Raw genomic sequence first — 23,649 nt, forward strand, 5'->3', positions numbered from 1 at the left:
TGCTTCCTACCTAAATAGTTTGTGTTTAGGAATGGATATGTTATGTTTTAACATTAATTTTTGTATGGTATTTTTTATACCATTTGCCTACCTAATTTTAGGAAGTCCTAATTTCAGTTGTAATTACAAAATATGCTTATTAAGGTCTTGAATTAATCAAGTTAAACCATGATTATTTTAGTCTCTCAGGAGACATTAACCCTAAAATTTAGTTTATTTCAAAACCAACAATTCCAGTGCATACATGCTGCCATTAAAAAGTTTACTTGTGAAGACTGCAAGACATGTTGTATTGAACATGCATCCATGGAGGCCAGGGACAGGTTACTGTACTTGGAAATAGCCCATAGTGTGAGGAGCTGTTCTGCAGTACTGGATGGAAAACTAGTTACTACAATAGTTAACTCTCCAGATCTTAAACATATTAAAGCATACCCCTTTATTTTGGCTGCTGTTAAAAATTTAAAGTATTTGAAATTATGCATGTAGTCATTGGATTCTAAAAATTCTACACCATCACTAGTGTTTGAGAAAGAATTTTCTGGTTTCTTTTGTCCATCAAAATAGGATAATAATATTCATGCTTTTCCCCTAATGTAAAATTTTACTAAAGCCTCACTATATTATTTAAAATCACAGTTAATTTGTGATGTTAATTTATATTTTTAAAAATACAATAATTTCTACAAGGCGTTGGTGGTGCGTGCCTTTAATCCCAGCACTCAGGAAGGCAGAGGCAGGTGAATCTCTATGAGTCTACAGATAGTAGAAGCAAAAACAGAAGCTTTCCCCCAAGGCTTTGATGTTGAGCAGTTATTTCCACTGTACCATAGTGGGAGGTCAGGAGGGAATTATCTTTATTTACCTTTCTCTTGTATTCCTAATAGTTGATTTCTTTCCTAACCACACAACTAGTTTTTAACTAGTGTAATGTCTCTAGACTTTCCACAATCACAAAAAGCTCTAAATCTGTGCATTTTTTTTTTTCAGATTCATTAACTTTCCATGTAGAGAACCTCACCTGGTTAAGATGTTTTACATTTGTCCTGCTTCCCCTCCCCACCCCTGTTTTTCTTTGTGGTAACTGTATTATTTTGAAGACATAGATTTGCTCAAAGTTGGGAAAAAGGTATACCTCTGTTAGCCTGTCCAAAATAAATGTCTAATTAAAGATAAGACAGTTCTCCTTCACAGTTATTAGTTGATGAGTAATGATTTGGAAGCTGTTAATTTATGTCCATGAGATCCTATTGACTAAAATTCCATGTCTTCAAAAAGTCTATAATCTGGTGGAGAAAGGGACACCTAAGAAATACAAAAGTACATAAAGACAGAACACTGCATATCATCAGACACTAGGGAAATAAAAGGAAATTGACTTTAATTGTCAGTTGTCTTATATTGTGTGATGCTTTACTCTTTTGTCTTTTTTTTTTTTTTTTTTAAGGTCTGAGGGGCCTGCCACCAGAGACTTATTCTTAGTTATGATCGCCTGACCTTAATTTGGCTTCTTTCTAGCCAGCTTTTCTTACCTCTAATTAACCCATCTACTTTTTTCCCTTTGGGGTTTTACCTTTCTTATTCTTGTGTCTTTTCTTTCCTTCTTAAACCCATGTCTGGTCGTGGCTGGCCCCTGAGGTCCTTCTCTCTTTGCTCCTTTTTTCTCCTTTCCTAGTTTCTTCTATTTATACTTTCTGCTTGCCAGCCTTGCCTATCCTTGCTCCTGCTTTGCTATTGGCCATTCAGCTCTTTATTAGGACAATCAGATATTTTAGACAGGCAAAGTAACACAGCTTCAAAGAGTTAAACAAATATCACACACCTGAAAATAATATTCTATCTCATTACAAGGAATGTAACTTAAATAACCCAGTAGGACGTTAAAATTTGTTAAATGCAGAAAGTCAAATGAACAGGCAGCATACACATTGAATGGTCCACTTACATAAGCATTAACTTATCCTCTTGTGAAGTTATAGTGATGATGAGAAGGGGTTTTATTTGAAACAAGGTCTTACTTTGTAGTCTGGAACTCATCTTTGTAGATCAGGCTAGCCTCAAAGCTCACAGAGGAACAACCTGTTTTTGTCTTCTGAATACTACCCTCAGCTGAAAAGGGATTTTTTAAAAAACATATTTATTTTTATTTCATGTGTTTTGCCTCCATGTATGTCCATATGAGGGTGTTGTATACCTGGAACTGGAGTTACAGTTATGAGCTGGGAATTGAAATCGGGTCCTCTGGAAGACTGGCCACTGAACCATCTCTCCAGACCTGAAAAGGGATCTTTTAAAAACAGCTGTAATCGAATCAGCCTCCTATTGGTTTCAAATTCTATGTCCTCTTTGCACATGGTCAAAGGAAACTAAAAGTAGAGCTTTAACTTTTAGCCATTTAAGCACGAAATTGAGTGGTACTAAAAAGTACCTTAACAGTATTATGCAGACATCAGCATTGCCCATTCTCACTAACCTTTCATCACCCTTAACAGAATCTATGTTAATTAAGAGTAATTCCCTAGTTTCTGATTTCATCTGCTTCAGCCTTTGGTAGCCTATGTTCTACTTTCTTTGTGAATTTGCTCATAATAGGCATTATACATAAGACAAGTTATACAATATCTCTTTTTAATGGCTTGTTTCAGTTACTGTGATGTCTTCAGGCTTCACCCATGGTATAGCATATACTAGACTTTTAATTTCTTTTTGTGTCTGAATTTTTCATTGCTTTTACATTTTATTTTTCATTTTGAGGGATATTTGGGCTTTTTTGTTTTTTTTTCAAGACACAGTTTCTTTGTGTAGCCTTGGCTCTTCTGAAGCTAGCTCTATAGACCAGGCTGGCCTTTCACAGAGATCTTCTGCCTGCCTCTGCCTCTTTGGCCATGGTGAATAATGCTACTGTGAATAATTTCTGCTTCTCTTTATATATACGCATATACACATAGGTATATAATAAAATGTGGAATTGTGGAAACCTATGGAGATTTTATGTTTTAAACTTCTTGGTGCCAGCCATGGTCATGCACACCTGTGATCCCAGCTAGTACATGCCTATAATTTATTTCTGTACTTTCTGTTCTATTCCCTTGGTCCATGTCTGTTCTTATGTTAATTTCATATATTTTAATTAGTTAGGATTTAATTAATTAGGATACCAATCCCTTTTCCTTGCAGCTACTCACTTAATTTGTATAAATGATTGTCAGTCCAAAATAACTCACATAACTATTCCTCTGTTTTGTCATGAAATTTTATCAATGTTCCAAAGAGATCTTAGTTTCATAACTCCTGTATAAATTGTTAAGCAATAGATTAAACCTTTGCAGAAAGTAGATGTTTGAAGTTTGAGTGAAGGGGTAACCTGGTGGTTGCTGAGCTATATAATATGTAGCCTTTCACTTGTTTGCTGTCCATTCACTATAATTGTAAGTTTAAGATTGACCAAATACTGAATTCTCTTTCAAGATAGGGGAAGGGGTTGGGTACAAATCTGCAAGTTCTGAAACAGTAGTTTATTTATATAGTGCTTGTATACTACCAGATATGTGGGGTGTTGTAGTAAAGAAATAGGATTCTTCTAGAAATTAGATGGGGAACTGGTTTGGTGGTAAGCACCCGATCTAATGTGCCAGGTCTCAGTTTGATTTTTCACAGCACCAAAAATAAACAAAAGTAAGATGGGAGGGAAAATGTGAAAGACAAGAATGGTTCCCAATAGGGTATAGTACTTTAGGGTTGTCTTAGGAACAGAACCAAAGAGTGAGGGGGCAAGAGGAGGAAATTGGTCAATGAAATTGGGGATACAAAAAAGTCTAGAATGTACCTACTAGACCAACCTTGAGTCCAAAGGCAGTCAAAGATCTCACTCTTAGACCTTGAATTGATTATGGTGAGTAATCTGTTACTCAAAATCTGAATACTTAATTAAATCCAAAAAGTTCTTGGTAGAACCGTGTAGACTGACATTTGACCCTATACCTGGACACCATAGTGTAGCTAGGTTCACACAAAATTGACACTGGTACTATTGATATTTAATTATTCTGCCTTGAGTTCTTGGAGGGCAGGTCCCTGTGGCTCTGTAGTAAATGCCTTTGTCACTTCTCTTAATTGCCACATCCTCTTTCTTCCTCCTTTGCAGTGTTCTCCAGTCTGTAACATCCTTAGACTGTGAGTTTTGTTTGTCTGTTTTGTTCTGTTTTTCGAGACAAGGTTTCTCTGTGTAATAGCCCTGGCTATCCTGGAATTCGATTTGTAGACCAGGCTAGCCTTGAACTCACAGAGATCCACCTGCCTCTTCCTCCTCCTACCTCCCTAGTGCTGGGATTAAAGATGTATGCTGCCTTACCGGGCAGCATTCCCATACTGTAATTTTAAGATAGTTTAGAAAGTGGAAGCCTTTGAAGCAGTATTGTCTGGTTAATTTTGCAATTATCAGCTGACAATAAAACATTTATATAGTCTTTTAGGTGCTTCTAGAATTCTAAACATGAGCAGAATTCTAGATGTGAGGCCAGTATCTTTCCCCCCCTTTTTTTTTATACCCCTTTGTTCCTAGGATCATGCCCCGGGCCTTGTATTTACTTGTTAGACAAGCACTGCTGCTGAAGCCATCCCCAGATCCTAACGCTTTTGCTTTTACATGGTCCTTTTCTGTATTTTGGGTCTCAGCTGTTTGTTTCTCCTCGCTGCCTAATTGTTCTTATTACCTATTCTGTTCACTTCCATACTTTTTGCTAAACCTAACAGAATAATATGCTTCCATCACATTTATACTTAAATAGTTCAGTAATCAATAATTGGTGTAAAACAGTAATTTTTTTTGTTTTTAATTAACTATGTCCAGATGCTCTCTGTTGGGAATCAGTACTACATATAAGTCTGCTTTATAGTTAATAGTGTGCATTCTTTTTGCCATTCAGGGAGATGCCTTTTGTTGTTGTTAATACAGGTCATTGTAATCTATACAATAAATCAAAAACTAGATTTGTAACATTTCTTCATGCATAAAATCCCAGGATTAAGACTATATAGATGCCTTAATCACATATAGTATGTCAAATCATAGCATGTCAAAATCATAGTAGGTAAAGCTCCATAGAAAGATGACTTTTATCTTGTTTCTTACATGTCCATATTTTATCAAGGAGTTAAGTTTCTTGCATACTGATTGTGGCTCCCCTACTACCCAACATGCTGAAGACTGTACCTGTAGTCTTCAATTTGTAGTACCTTCCAGTGCTTATTACTAAGCCTAATGTTGAAGGAAAGTTCTCATTGTTTATCACATGTGTATGAGCAAACTTTTATTAATTGGTAGCATGTGTCTGGCATGTTGTTAGTGTTGGGAAGCATTGCATGATAGTGTAGCAGAGATCTCACCTCTCAGAATGCTGAACAAGATATATAGTCATATAGCTAGTTCAATTTAATGACTACTTTTGTCATAACTATTGTCATTTTGTGGTGCTGTTATCAAGCCCAGGACTCCTTTCATATTAAGACTTTGATATACCAACTGTGGTATGTAGACCTTCAGCCCCACTTGTTTGTATAATTTAAAAACCTACAACGTAGTATATAATATTGTTTCCATTATACTGGTGCTATTTCCTATGTGTTAATGTATCCAAAAGCACACATCATGTTCTGAAATTTTTGTGGTAAAGAGAATATGTGAGATATTTATATCAGACCATAGGAATGTGGGTTCAGGAAATGAAAAAGTACAGTACTTGCTTAGTATGTATAATGGGTTTAAATTCTTGATATATATTGGGTTTAAATTCCTGATAATATAGAAAGTTGCGGGTTGCCTTTGTGTATAAATATCAGTCTATGTTATATATGTTTTCAAGAAGCCCTTAGAAGTTTGAGACACGCTCAAAATAAACCCAGGATTTCATACATAGCTAGTGAAACATTTTATTCCTGCTCAAAAATAATGGCTCACATAATTATTAAATTCTGCATTCTCCTAGTTTTCTTGTTTTTGTTCTTTTTTTTTCCAGCCAAAATTCTTCTGTCCTATATGTAATCACAACCATTTTTGTTTTTTTGTTGTTGTTTTATTTTTTAATATTTATGTGTATTTGCCTTTGTGTATATATGTGCACTGCCTGTGTGCCTATTTGAGGACTTACGATCCCCTCAAACTGGAGTCACCATGTGAATGCTTGGAATTGTATCCTGGTCTTTTGCAAGAGCAATAAGTGCTCTTAATTGCAGAGCTGTCTCCAATCCTTCACAACCATTCTTGCCAACCAAGTGTTTAGCAACCTTATGCTTTTTATATTTTCTGTCATGTTTACTTTTAGTTTCCAATGTTGAATAATTCTGGGGTGCCATTACAGCTAAATGATAGAGAACACTTGCCTTGTGCAGGATCCCTGTGTTTGATTCTTAGCAGAAAAAGGAATAGTTCTGTGTAAGGAGTATGGTTTTTCCACCCACCACCTGGTCTTGTCCCACTGCCGTGCCAGCCCCGATTAACACACAGAGACTCTGTATATAATTCTGTTGGCCAGTTATTAGTTTCTTATCGGCTGGTGGTTCTATTCTCTCCAGATTCTCCATCTTGGCTCCTTACTACTTCCTCTTTCCTCCTTGTCTCCTAGTCCCTCCTATCTTCCTTTCCTACTGGCCAACAGTGCTTTATTCATTAACCAGTATAAGAAACATATACAGAATGACATCTCCCATCATCTACTCTTTTCTGTCTAAATAAAAAGAAAGGTTTTAAGCTTAACATAGCAAAATATATAACACAACAGTTATCAAATAAGAATCACGTTTAACAATATTTAGTCCATTAACATTTAGCAAGATTAAAATAAACTATTTTATCATCTATCCTATATTTGTGAGTCTAAAGTCATATATGTAACTTCTCTTAAGTTTAACTAAGGAAAACTATAACCATAACTATCTGTCTTCAACTCCATCAAAGACCACAGAAGGATAATATATAAACTCTAGAAATGACAGAGACAACTCATTGCCTATTCACCCAAAGTTCTTTTGTAATCTTCCATCTTTAGCCCATAGGCCATAGTGTGTCTGGCAGACTCTTTAGCAAAGCAGGAAACTTTAAAATGTCTTTTGGATTGGCAGTTTGTCAGTCACTTTTCTCTGTGTCCTGCAGACTATCTGGCAGACTCTTCCATGAAGCAGGAACTCTGTAGCAATGTCCATCTTGATTCAGCAGTCACTTTTCTTTGGGTCCTGCATGTCCAGTTTATACAACATAAAGTCAAACAGTCCAGACAAGAGCAGTATCTTGTCCAAATGGCTAGTCTTGCCATATTGGAGGCAAACTCCATAACGAGTTTTTTTAATGTCCATCTTTCTTTCTGACGCAGGTGGTGTTGCCAGGAACAATTATGTCTCACTGTCAAGAAAAACCCTAAACCATTTTAAATGCCATATTCTGTAGATCTTTGAAAGGTTTGAAGAATGCCTATCCATCTCAAATACATCTCTGTATATCTAGAAAACCTAACTAACTTAACTATAAGTTTTGACTGTTATAGGTAACTATCTATAATCTGCACAAAATTATACATTTTTAACTGAGCTATATAAACACAATACCTAAACAAGAGAAATATAGATATCACAAAATTGACCTTAAATTGTATCAATAAATGAAAATCGATTCCAAATGAAGTATTCATATCCATACCATAATTCCCTTTTTACCTTTAAAAAGAGATTGGTTGTGGTCATTAACCACTTATAACCAACCCCATATAAATGAAAACAAACATTTGTACACAATATTTGGGAATTTGGGCATCGTTTTTTAATTTTTTGAGACAGGGTTTTACTATGTAACTCTTATCTGTTCTGGAATTTACTCTGTATACCAGGTTTACTTTGAAATCACAAGATTTGCTTGCCTGTTTCTCAAGTGTTGGGATTAAAGGGGTGTGCCGCCACACCCAGCTGTTCTGTCTTTTCTTTTTAAAACCATTTTTTTTCCTCCCAAGCCTACATGTTTTTTAAAACACTATAAACCTTTAGCTTTTACTTAATGTGAATTTGTCTTTACTGTAAATCTTTATCTTTTTCTGGTCATGAGTCTTTTATCAGGTAAACAACAACATTGTGAAAATAAAAGTCATAGCTGTGTCAGCCGGGGTCTATCCAAGATGGCAGCAGCTATTTTACCACCAGCAGTGAGAGCTGTGTTCACTGCCTTGGTCAGCCCTGCCATCCAGCAGGCATGCTGCCGGCTTGGAGATGTGGTCACTACCATTACCATCTCTCATACATACAAATAAATTGTTAGCAGAGTTATTTAAAAGCCGTGCGTTTGTTTTTTTTTTTTTTTTTTTTTTTTTTGCCGTGGGCACCATATGTAGGGAGTATGGTTTTTCTACCCCTCCCCCCCCCGGGTCTTATCCCGCTGCTGCGCCAGCACCAATTAACACACTGAGACTCTGTATTTGATATAATTCTGTTGGCCAGGTACTTGTTTCTTATCGGGTAGCTCTGTCTTAATTATTAACCCATTTCTATGTATTTTCACATGATCTTACCAGCGAGAGGCGGCTGGCAGTTCTATTCTCTCCAGATTCTCCATCTTGGCTCCTTACTACTTCCTCTTTCCTCCTTGTCTCCTAGTCCCTCCTATCTTCCTTTCCTACTGGCCAACAGTGCTTTATTCATTAACCAGTATGAGAAACATATATACATAATGGCATCTCCCATCAATTCTGATTGATCGATTTGCTTGTCTGGGGTGGCATTTTCTGTTTTACTCTTTTTTCTTACATGTCCAAAATTTATAGTGCCCAGGATTGTGAGCCATGCCAGCTTCAAATCAAGTGTCACATGTGGGACGGTGCAGACGTTACATTTATATTTACAGTGTTAACTCTGAAGGAAAACATCAGTCATATCACATTTCAGTGTCACTGTGTTGTCTTCACTTTCAGATGAGTCCTTAATTTCTTCTGGCATCCTTTTGTATGCTTTTGTGAGCTTGTATTTCATTTCCTTACACAGTTACTTCAAATTATCACCACTGTACTAAACTTCCTTCTTTTCTACTAGTAGATGACCTTTCTCCTATTGCACAGAGGAAATTGAGGTTACAAGCAGGAACCCCCTTAACTTCCTGTTCTTAGACCTATTTTTGTACCTTTTCTTGCCTTCTTTTTTTCTTGTCTCAAAGAGAAGTCCATGTGGTGTTTCTTCAGTTTTACTAATACTTCTTGGTTGCTTTCTTTAGTGTTTCTGATTATGAGAAGGAGAGTGAAGTCGGATGGGTGGGGTTGAGATAGGTTGGTTAGAAGAGGTCTGTGAGATGGCTCAGCAGGTAAAGGCAAGAACTGCCAATAATGGTTGGAGTTTGATCCCCAGGAGAGAAATGATTCCTATGAGTTGCCTCTGCCATCTACATGCAGGCACACATGAGCAAGTATAATAAAGGATTTTAAAAGACAAATCCATATAGTAAATGAATAAAGTCCCAAAGGAGCCAGAGATTATCACCTGGAATAGGAAGTGGAAAGGACATAAAGTAAGCAGTCAAAGATTAGACAACTAGAAATTGAGATGTTAACAGTTAGTTAATAAGGGTATTCAGGTGGGGCGTAACAGGCTACAATGAAGACTTAATTTTCTTTGTGAGAAATTATTCGATGTATATATGTGGGTGTTTTGTCTGCATGTACAGATGAAGAAGGCATCATATCCTATAGAAATACAGTTGCAGACGTGAATCACCATGTGGATGCTGGGGATTGAACTCAGGACCTGAAAAGCAACCAGTGCTCTTCTTCGCTGAGTCATGGAATAAATTCATTTCATGACCAATGTTCACCTCCCATTTTAAAGAATTTTTTAAGTATGTCACACATACTGCCATCCTTAATAATACCGTTTTATGTTATCTTAAAACTAGTTTTAGGTTTAGGTCGCCCATTCCGTGCGCGTGTGTGCGTGTGTGTGAGTGCGTGCATCCTAGCCCAGGTTGGGCCCAACATGGCCCCTTAGTGATTCTCCTTCCTATTGGGATTAGAGGAATGACTTAGTCCTTTGTTATTGGTGTTTTTTTTTTTTTTTATAACAACGCATATCTCATGTATTTACAATTGTTCTACATGTGTATCTGCAAAGCAAACAGGTAGATTTAAATATGTTATAAAAGACTAACCCCAGGAATTGCTTATCATGCCAGTTTGAACTAGATTTTCTTTATAAGATTTATTTTTATGTTCTGTGAATAAGTATTTTGCCTGCATGTATACATGCTTATGTACCACATAAATGTCTAATGCTCACACAGGACAGAAGGAACCAGATTCCCTGGAACTGGAGTTATGAGCAGTAGTGAGCTACCATGTGGGTGCTGGGAATTGAGCCCCAGTCTGAAAAAGCAACAAGTGATATTAAACACTGAGTCATCTCTCCAGCTACTGTTCTCATTCTTAAGAGAAATGACACAATAGTTCTCAGGTGTACATTTTACTTTCCATAAAAATATGAAGAAAACGTGAAAAAGGGCTCTGAAAAATCTGTAGTGTTGGATTAATTTAGAAATTATATTCATTATATTTTTAATATTTAAAACATTGTAAATGAACGTTCACTTTATGTGAAAAGTATACTAGAAGTTTCAAATTTGTTCTGTAATTACCAGAAAGTTTTGTAAGAACCAGAATTTTATGTATAGTATCTGCTTTCTGTTGTTGCAACAAAATACCATGAAAAGTAACTTGAGAAAAGAGTTTATTTGGCTTTCACTTCTACAGCACTGCTCATCATCAAAGGAAGTCAGGACAGGAATTCAAACAGGGCGGGTTCCTATGCAGGAGCTGATGCAGAGGCTATGAAGGGGTCCTTCAGCTCAGGCCCTCCCCCATCAATCACTAATTTTTTTAAAAAATGCCATATGGCTTCATCTTACGGACCTATTCTGTCAATTGAGGTTCCCTCCTTTCAGATAACTCTGGCTTGCGTCAGGTTGACCTAAACTAGCTAGTATACCATCCTGCACTGTTAGAAGAATACTTTATGCAGATTTATAATTTTACTGAGGTTGAACTGTCATGAACCTTTTTCTTTTAAGAGTAAGGTGTTCGGTAAGAATATTTTCAATTATGACTTTAAAAAGCACTCAACAGGTCCTAGGCCTAGTTTGAGGAAGCTACAGATAGTAAATTGTGGTCAACAGATGTTGTAAGCAGGAGACTCAGCTGTGTACTATACCTGCTAATAAATAGCTTGAAACACGCATACAGGGATTCTCTGTAGCCCTGAGTGTCCTAGACTTGCTCTGTAGCCCAAACTGACTTTGAACTCTCATATCCTTTTGCCTCCTTTGCCTCTCTGCATGTGTCTGTGCCTTGTGCTGGAAAAGGTGTATGCCATCCCTGCCTAGTGGCTTTTTAAAAAAGTTGACCAGTATTATTTAAGATGTCAAAAAGAATATTATTGTTTTCATCCCTTAGAAACACATTTTTTCTTTAAATGGCTTAAAAAAAAAAAAAAAAAGACAGGATCTGTCTTTTATGTAACCCTGGCTGTCCTAGAACTCAACTATGTAAACTAGGGTAGCATCAAACTCAAAGAGATACATCTGCTTCCCAGAGTGCTGGTAATAAAGGCTTGTACAACTACACCTGGCTTAGCTTTAATTGTTTTTTAATATTATAGTTTGCTCTGGTACTCTAGAAGAGAAGACCTTATTGCTAATGGTACTTGGTAAATTGTCAAAATGCACAAGTGTTGCACTTTATAATTGTCTTATCAAAGGATTTCATTTTGAAGATTAGCTTATAAAAATAAAAAACTGAAACAGGAAAATAAAACCTCCATGAATTATTTGTACTTCTTGCCTGTTGGCCTGCTTCCTTTATTTTCAAAGCAGGGTCTCACTCTGTATACCTGGCTAGTCTGGAACTCTATGTAAGTAGGCCAGCCTCCAAGTCAGAGATCTGGGTACCTCTGCCTCCTAAGGGCTGGAAATAAAGGTATGTACCACCACACCTGGCATTGCTGCTATCTAGTTGTTTTATTTTAATAAAATTTGTATATTCATCCTAAAATTGTTTAGGGTTGTGGTAAATTATATTTGATAAATTATAAATTTTATTGATAAATTAATTTAGAATTTTCCTCATTTTATGAAACCTTGTTACTGATAATTTATTCAAACCCAGCAGTGAGCTTTCAGAGTTTTGATTCTATAAGTACATAAAGTTAGAAAGTGCCCTGATAGAGATTCTTGCTGATTTACTTTCCAATTGGACAATTTGGGGGATTGTCCCCCAAATTTGTGATTGATTATGTTTTTTCTGTGAAGTAGAAGGAATGATTATCACAGTTATTAGTAGGATTAACTGGCTGGAGTTTTCAATCTTAGAACATACTTAGCTGCATGAGGAATACATGCAGATACATGTATAGATAGATACAATCCCTTACAGACCCTACTCCTACCCCTTGAATTATTCTTAGGAGAAAGTTCTTAGGTTATGACAGGGGACACCATACTTCCATGCCAAGCCAGCTTGTGGAGGTCAGATGACAACTTAGCTGCTTCTCCTGCCATTTTGGTTCAGGTTGTCAGACATGATGGCAAACACTTTTACCTACTGATCTCTCCCTACAGTACTTATTTTGATTTTTATAACATTTTTAAATGGTGGGCAAGGTGTCAAAATAAGACTGAGAATTGGTTTATGCCATGAATCACTCACAGTTTAAGAGGCTGCTTTTATATTGTGTAGAGATAAAAGTAGCAATCTAGGGTGAATTTAGAGTGACAACACCAGCAGTTGAAAAGAGTACTAAGCTTTTAGTGTACATGGCTTTGCTTTGAGTTGCAGCTGAGTCATTGGCAAAGCCCAGCCAAGTATCTTAGAGCCCTTTCTCAGGAAAACAATGTACATAGTACATACATACATACATGCTTTATGAAAGTGGTGGGTTATCAAACCAGGATACTTCAAGTAAGCTTTCTATTGATAATTGGACATTGGTTACATTCCCCCCCCCCTTTTAATTGAGGATGTGTGTGCGTGTTTGCCTTAGTGCCTGTGATCATGATCAGAAACCAGGGCTTTATACTACATGTAAACCCCCCCACCACCACTTTTTTTCTTAAGTTGTAACATTAATGAAATATGTATGGTACCTAACCCTCTAATATCCTATTTAACATACCACATCAACTATGAAGTTTTGCCTAGTGTTTTGCAAGTTATTTTAAAAGTATTGTCTTGTTTCAAGTAACTTCATCCTTGAAAGAATGAGGATGTGTTTTAGTAGTAGATGCATGCTTAGAATGTTGTGAGACTCTGGATGTAACCCGACTCAAGTTTTATCATTAAATATACATGATTTATATAGAAAATAGTGTTTATTAGTTATGAAAATGGATTCTTGTAGCTTAGTTTTGAAATTTATCATTTAATGTTTATTTTTAAAATGTTACAAAAATTAAAAAAATTTTGACTAGCAGTGTGGTCTTATAAGAACTTTATAATGGTTGTTATACTAATAAATTTTTATTCTTGTAACTGAGTATTTTTGTTTATTTGGTTTTTTCACTGAGTATATGTGATGTATCTTGTCGTTTATTAATTGTGTGTACATATGTACATGTCTTTGGAGTCCAGAAGAGGCCTTCAAATCCTCTGGTACTTGGATTACTGGCCATTGTAAGATATTAGATAGGGGTGCTGGGCATAGCTTGGGTTTTGAGCTATTGTTCTTTTCTTGCTTGCTTTTTGAAATAGAGCCTGAGTCTCGCTGACCTTAAATTCAGTATAGACTAGACTATCCTCAAATTCACAGGGATCTACTTGCTTTTGCCTCTGATGTGCTGGGACTAAATGCATGCATGACTAGGTCTGGCAAGACAAATGTTTTCAAAGCCATTGTTAAAGCAGCTTTCCTCTGGAGAAATAACCTTATATTCTAGATAAAATTTCTGGCCTATGATAGAAAATTATAAAGTGTTTGCATTTTTATCATTACCTTTTTGTTCAGTTGTTACACTTTCATTTTATTTTGGTGTGAAGTTTGTCTTTTCCATTTTACCGTGAGCTTAAAGTTTGGTTTTGTGTTACTTAGTGTCACTGTTCCCCAGCATCAATATCACAGTGTTTGAGAGTGGAACTGTTGGTTGTGTACAAGTAGAGTTTAAGGCAGTGAAGCAATTTCTAATACTCCACACCGATTAGCTAGCTTCAAAGAGTTCAGCATAACTGGAATTCTATTGAACAAACCCTGATTGTTGTGTTTACACTTTGGAGAGAGCTGTAGATCAGAGTCTCTTATCAAAGTTAAGTAAGAAAATCATTCAAAATACTCATTAAAAACTAAGAATACTGTAGTTTTATCTTTCTCCAGTTATTAAATAGAGGTTATAGTATCATGTCTTTCTGTTGTGGACATTGCTTAAAAAGTAAATACAAAAAACTCAAATGAACACTACAGTTTCTTCAACAGTGTGTAGTTTGTATGTAAAAATCTCCAAAATAAAAATGGGAATCAGGCTGCAGAGATGGCTCAGCAGTTAAGAGCACTGGCTACTCTTTTAGAGGACTTGGGTTTAACTCCCTGTACCCACATGGTAGCTCACAGACTATTTATATTGTTAGTCCTAGGTGACCTTATACCCTCTTCTGGTATGAGCATCAGACCCATATGTGGTGCATACATGCATGCAAAACACATTTATACACAAAATGGGAAGCAGATGTTTCAGTGTCCTAGTTTACTTTGTATGATGTAGGCAATTTTAATCTCAAAGAAAGGTAGTACTACAAGCCCAACAACTTAGAAGTTCAAAATCATCCACTCAGTGTGTAGACCATGCTGTCCTTGAAATCAAGAGATTCCGCTTGTCTCTATCTCTCAAGTGCTAGGACTTAGAAATTCTTATATAGCTAGATAACCCTGTATAGATATTGTTGGTTTTTGTCAGTCTCATGCAGTCCCAGGTTGCCTGAAGCTTACTGTAAACCATACTGTCTTATAACTCAGTGCTGCAGTTGGGTTTTTGTTTTTTTTGGGGGGGGGTTCCTCTTTGTTTTTGGGGGGCACACTGCCCAGCCCCAAATAAATACATGGAGATTTATTCTTACTGTTTCTAGCCAGATTTTCTTAAATTAAATTATTACATCTACCTATTGCCTTTGGGCTTTTAACTTTCTCTCTTCTATGTGTCTTTTTTTTTACTTCTTACTCCATTGCTGGCTGGGTGATTGGATGGCAGACCCTGGAATCCTCTTCCTTCTTTTCTTTTTCTTTTATTTATTCTACCTATTTCTCCTGCCTTGCTATTGGCAGTTCTTTATTAGACCAATCAGGTGTTTTAGACAGGCACAGTATGACAGCTTTATAGAGTTAAACAAATGGAACAGAATTCAACACATCTTTGCATTATTAATCAAATGTTCTACAACATAAATGAACGCAACACATCTTAAGCTAATACTTCACAGCACGATTCGATTTTCCTGCCTCCATTTCTTTAGTACAGTGATGAGGCATGACAACAGGGTTGAGGTTGGCATGCGAGGAAAGTGTTCTATCACTGTGATATATTCAAGCCTCCCTGTGGGTCCTGGGAGACAAACCTGGGTCTTCTACAACAAACTCTGCTTAACTGTATAGTCACCTTTACAGTTTTTCCTTTCCCTTCCCTTTCTGCTTCCTTTCCTCATAGTCATTGTGCAGAACAGATTGGCCTTGGCCTTGGAGCTATCCTGCCTCAGCCTTCTAACTGCTAGCATTGTGTGAGTCACTATGTCTGACTTTTTGCTTGCTTCTGAGCTTAGGTAGCTCTGGCTAGCTTTAAACTTTTTAACCTCTTGCCGCCTCTTGGGTTTTGGAATTGGATATGCACACCCCTATTACTGCAAGAATTGAATATTTAAGGAAAAATTGTATCATTACTTTTTAATGTCTTATAAAAGCCTATCAAGATAAATGACAGATGTTAGCAATTACCTTGAAAATAAGGGAATTGAGAGACAGAATTTGAACTTCAGATAGTCTTAGTAGAGATTCACAGTACCACCAGTTTTTGTTGTTTGGTACCACTTTTAAATATGGTGGTAATTGTCAAGGATCACATCTCATTACATACTTGTTGCGCTGTATTGTTATAGTTGCTAAGGAAGCTAGCTTATGAACTTATACTTTTATATGAAGGGATTTGATGAGATGCTTAGAACATAGAATACAGTAAGTTATATCACTATTGTTAACAAAGTATAATTGGCCTTTTTCTTTTTATTTATAATTTTAGGACGACATTGACAGCCTAAAGCCGGTACTCAGGGACAACCCACAGTTGCATGCAGAAGTGAAAGTCTGGGTGAAGGAACAAAAGGTTCAAGAGATTTTTATGCAAGGTATCTATTTTGAAGTTACACATCATTTTTGAAACTAAGCCAACTTGTTTTCTTTTTGATTGCTCAGCTTTGTGCAGTTCAGTAGTTTTAATTGCTTGTAGTCTGTCAGAGAATAAATGGCAAACCATAAACATTTTGATAAAGTTCATAATTTCACTGATTTATTGTACATGGAATTATAACTACACAATTGTTTTGTTGATAGGGAAATTTCCATAGTGTGAAATGTTTAAGGTGTGGTCTTCCTGGAAAAAGAAGCACTATTTGCAGTGGAGTGCTGCCCAAAAATTATAACTTATCTCCTTTGAGGAATGCTGTTGGTATCTGATAAGATATCGGTGTACCTGCTATAGTATTTACCACAATACAGCTTCAGTTTTGTTTCCTTTGTTTAATAAGTTACAGGTTTGTCTATTAAGGTGATTTTCAAATCATAGCTGCTTTATAATTCCTAGTAATTTGTTTTAATAGCAATAAAATCATGGTAAATAATAAAGTTTTCATGTAAATGGATCGAAACTAATGCATATGTCTTAAACTGTTGACATACTGTTGAATGTAAGGAATAAGATTTGTTAAGTTCCCATAATTATCCCAATCTTTGAAATTCATGCCAGTCGTTAATTCCATCACTATAGAGTGAGTTTGAGTGCAGCCTGGTCTACATACTCAGTTCCAGGACAGCCAGCACCATATAGTACGACCCTGTGCCACAAACAAAGTTCATGTCATCAAGTATTAATAAGCAGTGCTCTTGAAGATGTAACTTTTGTCTTATGTGCTTATGTATAATAGCAGATCATCTGAGTGTTAAACACTTGTTAGTATAAAGTACTCTTTAAGCTTTCCTCATGGAAACTTTAAACATAAAACTAAGTAAGTAAGCTGGACTTCATCTGTCTCCTAACCAATGACCATCAGACCTCTGCTAATCATGTCCTGTCTAATAGTCATCACCTTTATTCTATTTATTTTATTTTTAAATGAAGCTATCATACTATTGTTATCCTAAGGTGGGTTGGGGGACATTTTCTTATTATCAGATGCAGAAAGGGAGGTTCCAAATTCCATGTATTTAATATTTTTTTAAAATCTGAGATCCAGAAAAGTTACTTGTGGCTAGATGATGTGTCTGTCCACTTCTACTTTCCCTCCATGCTTTATAGTTTGATGATATAACCAAGTTCATTTTTAAAAAATGACTGTTTGCTTGCATTCTTAGGGAGAAAACTGTAAAGTATTAATAATCCCTGTTTATCTTTGGCAAAAAATATATGAGGCTGACTCCAGATTGTGTAGGCTTTATAATTTACCTTCTCTTAACTGTCCCATTAATCAAATTACAAGTTACTTTCCCATTTCAGACATGAACACACATCCTTAACCTTTTCTAGACCACTGTGGCTTTACATGGTGTTATGATTGTAAAACTTTCCTATGTGTAGCAGTGTCTATAATGATCGTGTTCTGAGATAAAAGATACTTGTCTTCTAAGACATTTTAAAAACTGATAAGTTTTAACTCATCTGTCACAGAACATTGTTGCTTTTAAAAGGTAATTCCTATGTATACCTAAATGGTGTCTTCATCTAAGATATTCCTTGTGTTTTGTTTTTGTTTTTTGTTTTTTGTTTTTTGTTTGTTTAAGGTCCTTATTCTTTAAATGGATACAGAGTGAGAGTATATAGACAAGATTCTGCCACCCAGTGGTTTACTGGCATAATTACTCATCATGATCTCTTCACCCGCACCATGATCGTTATGAATGATCAGGTAAATAATTACAATTTTGGTGCTGAGGATCAAACCCAGGGCTTTGCACATATTAAACACACCTTTTGTGTGTTGAGTGCATGTTACTTCTAACCTGAACCCCAGCCTCTCAAGTAATCTTTTGGAAAGGATATTTTTTTGTAGGGTGGTAGTAAATACTATATAGGGTTTCTAATCATATAGCCCTAAGAAGTTTAAATGTATCAGATGTTACATAGATCAGTAATTGATGGTGACGTCACATTTATTTTAGTACTGTACTAACAAAAATTGTTCACTAATTAGCCTTTTTCCCCCCAAATTAAATCTTAACTTTCTTAAAACTTCAGTTTTTTTCTTCCCAATAGTAAATATTTCCCAAGTAGTTTCTTGAACATTTTCAAAACACATTGTTCTCACATCACATTTCATTGTTGATTTCCTTTATATTCTAGTGAATATAAAAGGGAAAAGGTAGTTTTATTGATTGTTACTGAATTGGTTATGTAAGCAGGTGGTATCTTACAAATTTGAATTCTCAGATTTATAAGTAGTTCACTAAGTAAAGAAATTGTACTAATTATGCTGGTCAGTGTTAGATTTAATGTTTGTTTTGTGTCATGGATTAGGTACTAGAACCACAGAATGTCGATCCTTCTATGGTTCAAATGACCTTTCTAGATGATGTCGTTCACTCTTTGTTAAAAGGTGAAAATATTGGCATTACTTCACGACGCAGGTCTCGTGCCAGTCATAATATCAGCACTGTTCACGTATGTATGTTATTAGTAATGCAGTTTTATAAAATACTTTTTCTTAGACTATTCAAAACCAAATAGTAATACAATAATTGTTGATTTATTTTTAGGGTCATTATACACGTGCTCAAGCTAATAGTCCCAGACCAGCAATGAATTCTCAAGCTGCTGTACCAAAACAGAACACACACCAGCAACAGCAGCAAAGAAATATTCGTCCAAATAAGAGGAAGGGCTCAGATAGCAGTATACCTGATGAAGAGAAGATGAAGGAAGAAAAATATGATTACATATCACGAGGAGGTAGGATCCAAAATTGAATTTTGAGATAGAAACAAACAGGTCTCACTGTACATCTCTGGCTGTCTTGGAATTCACTGACCAGGCTGGTCTCAAACTCAGAGAGCTTTGTGTGAAGAGTGCTAGTATTAAATGCATGCCGTCAGGCCTGGCTGGACCCACTCTATTTCTTAAGGGTACACTCAAATAAAAATGCATTAAAATATACTCATAGATTGTGAAAAATAAAATCCTCATCTTTCTCATCTTACAGAAAATCCAAAAGGTAAAAGCAAACATGTGGTGAGTAAAAGAAGGAAACCTGAGGAGGATCAAAAGAAACTCAACATGAAAAGGTTTCGGACTGACAATGCTTCAGACGTTTCTGAGAGCAGTGACTCAGAACATTCAAGCAAGAGAATAAGTGATAATTCCTCTGAGCAAACAGCAGAGTATGAACTGAAAAATAAAATCGCTTCAAAGGTAAATGGAGAAGAGGGAAAATCCCAGCTTGTTGAGAAGGCAGGAGAAGAAACCTTGATAGATCCTCAGCCTTCCTGGGATCAAATGCAGGAAGATAAAAACCACGAAGAAGGGGAGAAGCCAAAGTCCATGGATGGCCACCTTCATGAAAAAATGACTCTCCATTCTTCAGAACAGGCCACAGTTGCTGACCATGATCCTAATGATTCAGTTCTTCAAGAATGCAATATGGAAAACAAACACATAGTGGAATTATTACCAAAGGAAAATTTAGTATCCAGAACACCGACTCCTAAATGTGTTTTGGATATCAAAAATGACACTCATTCAGAGAGGGCGGCTCAGGAAAATTCAAATAGCTTTGGCCTCCAAACACTTGAGAACATGGATCCTAATGTTAGTGATTCTAAACATTCAAATGCTAAATACCTAGAAATGGCAAAGCAAGATTCTGACCAAAGCTGGGTCAATGATGTAGTGAAAGTGGATTTAACTCAGTCAAGTGTCACAAATACTTCTTCAGGAAATGATCGCCGAGATGTGGATAAAGAGAGAAATCACTATGTCTCTTACATGTCTTCATTATGTACAGTTTCTGTCACAGAGGATAAGCTGCATAAGAGAAGTCCACCCCCAGAAACTATAAAATCTAAACTAACTACTTCAGTAGATACTCAGAAGACAAAATCTAATTCTTCTCCTGAAGTTGTTAAACCCAAGATTATCCCTTCTCCTGATACTGTAAAGACTAAGGCTGCTTATGTGAATAGTCAAGCTATTGGTGAGAGAAGGTTGGCGAGTAAAATAGAACATGAGTTATCCAGATGTAGTTTCCACCCAGTTTCTACTAGGGGTAGTGCACTGGAAACCACAAAGAGCCCGCTAATCATTGATAAAAATGAGCACTTCACAGTTTATAGGGATCCCGCTCTTATTGGGTCAGAAACAGGAGCTAATCACATTTCACCTTTTTTGAGCCAGCATCCTTTCACTCTTCATTCCTCATCCCATAGAACCTGTTTAAACCCAGGTACCCATCACCCTGCCTTAGCGCCAGGATCCCATCTACTAGCTGGGTCATCTAGTCAAACTCCATTACCTACCCTTAACACTCACCCTCTCACTAGTGGTCCACACCATTCTGTCCATCACCCTCATTTACTTCCCACTGTGTTACCTGGAGTGCCTACTGCCTCCTTACTTGGTGGCCACCCACGCCTAGAGAGTGCTCATGCCAGCAGCTTGAGCCATTTAGCACTAGCACACCAGCAGCAGCAACAGTTGTTACATCAGTCACCTCATCTTCTCGGACAAGCCCATCCTTCTGCTTCATATAATCAGCTTGGACTTTATCCAATTATTTGGCAATATCCAAATGGAACGCATGCATACTCAGGACTTGGTCTACCTTCTTCTAAGTGGGTTCACCCAGAAAATGCAGTTAATGCTGAAGCTTCATTAAGGAGGGTAAGTGACACTGTTGTTTGCCCCAGAACAACATGTATTTGTTAATTAACCTCTGTAGGTACTTTAAATCTATTATAGATTTTCAAATTGGTTATCTTTGCAGATGGTTAACAGCCTCACCAGATATTACTTTTATAGATCATAGTATCTGTTAGACTTTGATTTTTTTGCTGTATATTTTGGTAGTTGAAAGTATAGTCTTAAAATTTATGTGTAATGGTTAAGGTATTTTTTCTTAAATACATATTAGTGAGTTTTCCTTTTTAATGATACTATATTAGCCCTTGGATTATGTTCATGGGATATTTCAAAGTGTGACTCAAGTGTCTTGTGTGCATAAGAGATTCAAAATTAGACTCCTACTATTTGGCAAAACTGCCAAATTGGAGAAGGTTCTGGGATAGGGCTCACACTATTTCGTGCCATGTACTTTCAAGAGCAAATAACTGCACTTATGGTAGTGCCACACAAACAAATAGAATAGCTATTACTGTTAAACTCTTAGCAGCCTTGGCCTTTGTGCCGCCCTTCGTGTTAAGTCTTGCCTCGGGTCTGTTTTAAATATTACCTTGCTTGTAGTAAAAGCAGCATTCAGTTTATCATTTTTAAGCTCTCAATTCAGTAAGTATTGCCGAGTTTTTCAGTCTTTTACATTAATTTATTTATCTGTCTTGGTGAGTTGGTGAGCCACAGCGCACAAGTAGAGTTCACAAGGCAATTTATTGTGGGTGTTGGCTGTCTTCTGCCATGTGGCTTCTGGGGATCTAACCCAGGCAGCTAGGCATGAAGCTAGGTTTCCTGCCATGCCAGCCACCTTGCAGCCTAGTATCTTTGAGCAATATAGAACCCTCAAACTTAATTATCTTGTAAAACGAAACCATAAACCTTACATTTTTAATTCCCTTCCCCTCAGCTTTTAGTAACTACATGTTTACTTTCAGTTTCTATGTTTTTTACTACTCTTAGACACTTCATACAGAATATGTACTTATTCACTTAGTATTTTTCTTATCTGTCTTTGTTTAGTATGTCCTTTAGATTCATCCATATTGACATGAGACAGATAGATGGCCTTTTTAAGGGCTGCATTCAGCTTTATTGCTTGTGTACATAGATGGACAAACACAAATTCATTCATTCATTTTTTGCTGGAGCCTTATCCATGCTAGTCAAGGCCTCTATGACTGAGCCTGCTATGCTTTCTTTACCCATTTGAGTGTTTTTCGCTACATAGCTTTTAAGAGCAGTGCTGTACGAAGATGGGATGTACTTAAAACTTTCAACAAGTGTTGAGCAAGATCCATAATATGCTGAGAATACTTATTGAGAAGCTAGTGCTACTGGATTTCTCACTTATTTCAGGAATGATATTGTGTATGTTTACTATTGCTTTAGAAATGACAGTATAAACAGGAGTGGTTGTCATGGTGCCTAAAGTTGGTTAGAAAAGCTGTTGTAATTTTTGATGACAGTAATGAGGTCACCAAGGTCAGAATCCCAAGTTACAATGGTTGATGATGATAGTGAGGGACACCAGCTAAGCAGCTGGCAATCTAGTAATTTTGAAAGATATTTCCTGTAATTTCTTCTCAGTAACTCCCCTTTAGTTTGCCTTCCTTTGATTAACAATGGTAGTTAGAGTTTTGTTCTGCCCTAACACTGGCATATTTAGTATTGGTAAGATTTTAGTTCTAGAATTGTACTTCCATAATTACACTTATATCCCTCTTGATTTTGTTTCTGAGATGGGGTCCTGATTCTATTTGCATATTTGATCATTTGCAGTTGATCTTGTATTGATTAAATCCTATTAAAATTTACATAATCTAAGTCACGGAAGATCACTAATTACATTTTTCACTTCATTAGAATTGAAAGCAAGCTTGGTGGCCCATGTGCCCATTGCACTCACACTTCACTCTTGTGTGTATGTCATAAATATAGTTGGAACTGCACAGAGATAGGCTAGAGAAACAGAGTTCAGGAGGTAACAAATGGATTTGAATCTTCTATAAATTCCAGACTCTGTAAAACAGATCTAAGGACTTAACAGACTGTAAAACCATAAAACATATTGTGCTAGTCAGATTTTTATTTATTTATGTAAAATTACAATGCAAAGATGTAAATTAAAATTAACATTCTAAGCAAAAAAAAAGATCTCTTAACCTCATGTTTGTGATCAAAGTGGTCAGGCAATATAAGCAGAAGCTACTAGATGAGGAAATAATTTTAAATGGTACTTCATAAAGCAAATGCATTCATCATTGTCAAAAATTACTGTGACTTGACTTCCAAGTCTTATGTTTATGTAGCTATGGCCTTTTGTGTCGTTCCATATTTAGATATTCTTTCTGTGCATTATTATGCATTGTTCTCTTGTGAGGTTTAGAGCTATAACTTACATTACACTGTCTTTGAGATACATGCTATTTTTATATTGTTGTGAGTCAAAGTAAAGGTAGTTTAATTTTCCTGTTATATGACTCATCCTGATGACAGATTTACAAAGCACACTCTTGAGT

At 36.3% G+C, this 23,649-nt stretch overlaps 1 protein-coding gene across 7 annotated transcripts in view; it reads left to right on the top strand.

The window, feature by feature from the left end:
* Jmjd1c (jumonji domain containing 1C) overlaps window positions 1-23,649 on the top strand; it is a 114,473-nt gene that overhangs the window by 56,840 nt on the left and 33,984 nt on the right. For 3 of the 7 annotated variants that reach the window (XR_007834678.1, XM_051186836.1, XM_051186839.1), the window contains 5 exons: window positions 16,280-16,385; window positions 18,034-18,158; window positions 18,767-18,910; window positions 19,006-19,198; window positions 19,449-21,124. Coding sequence is in view for 6 of the 7 variants with exons in the window: in XM_051186836.1 (XP_051042793.1) it covers window positions 16,280-16,385; window positions 18,034-18,158; window positions 18,767-18,910; window positions 19,006-19,198; window positions 19,449-21,124 (2,244 nt within the window). In the remaining variant the exon portion in view is untranslated. Of the gene's footprint in view, window positions 1-16,279; window positions 16,386-18,033; window positions 18,159-18,766; window positions 18,915-19,005; window positions 19,199-19,448; window positions 21,125-23,649 lie in introns of those variants that run through there. The other 4 variants (XM_051186837.1, XM_051186838.1, XM_051186840.1 and 1 more) reach the window with 4 other exon arrangements.

This window comes from Phodopus roborovskii, unplaced genomic scaffold (assembly GCF_943737965.1).
Source record: "Phodopus roborovskii unplaced genomic scaffold, PHOROB, whole genome shotgun sequence".
NCBI lineage: Eukaryota > Metazoa > Chordata > Mammalia > Rodentia > Cricetidae > Phodopus > Phodopus roborovskii.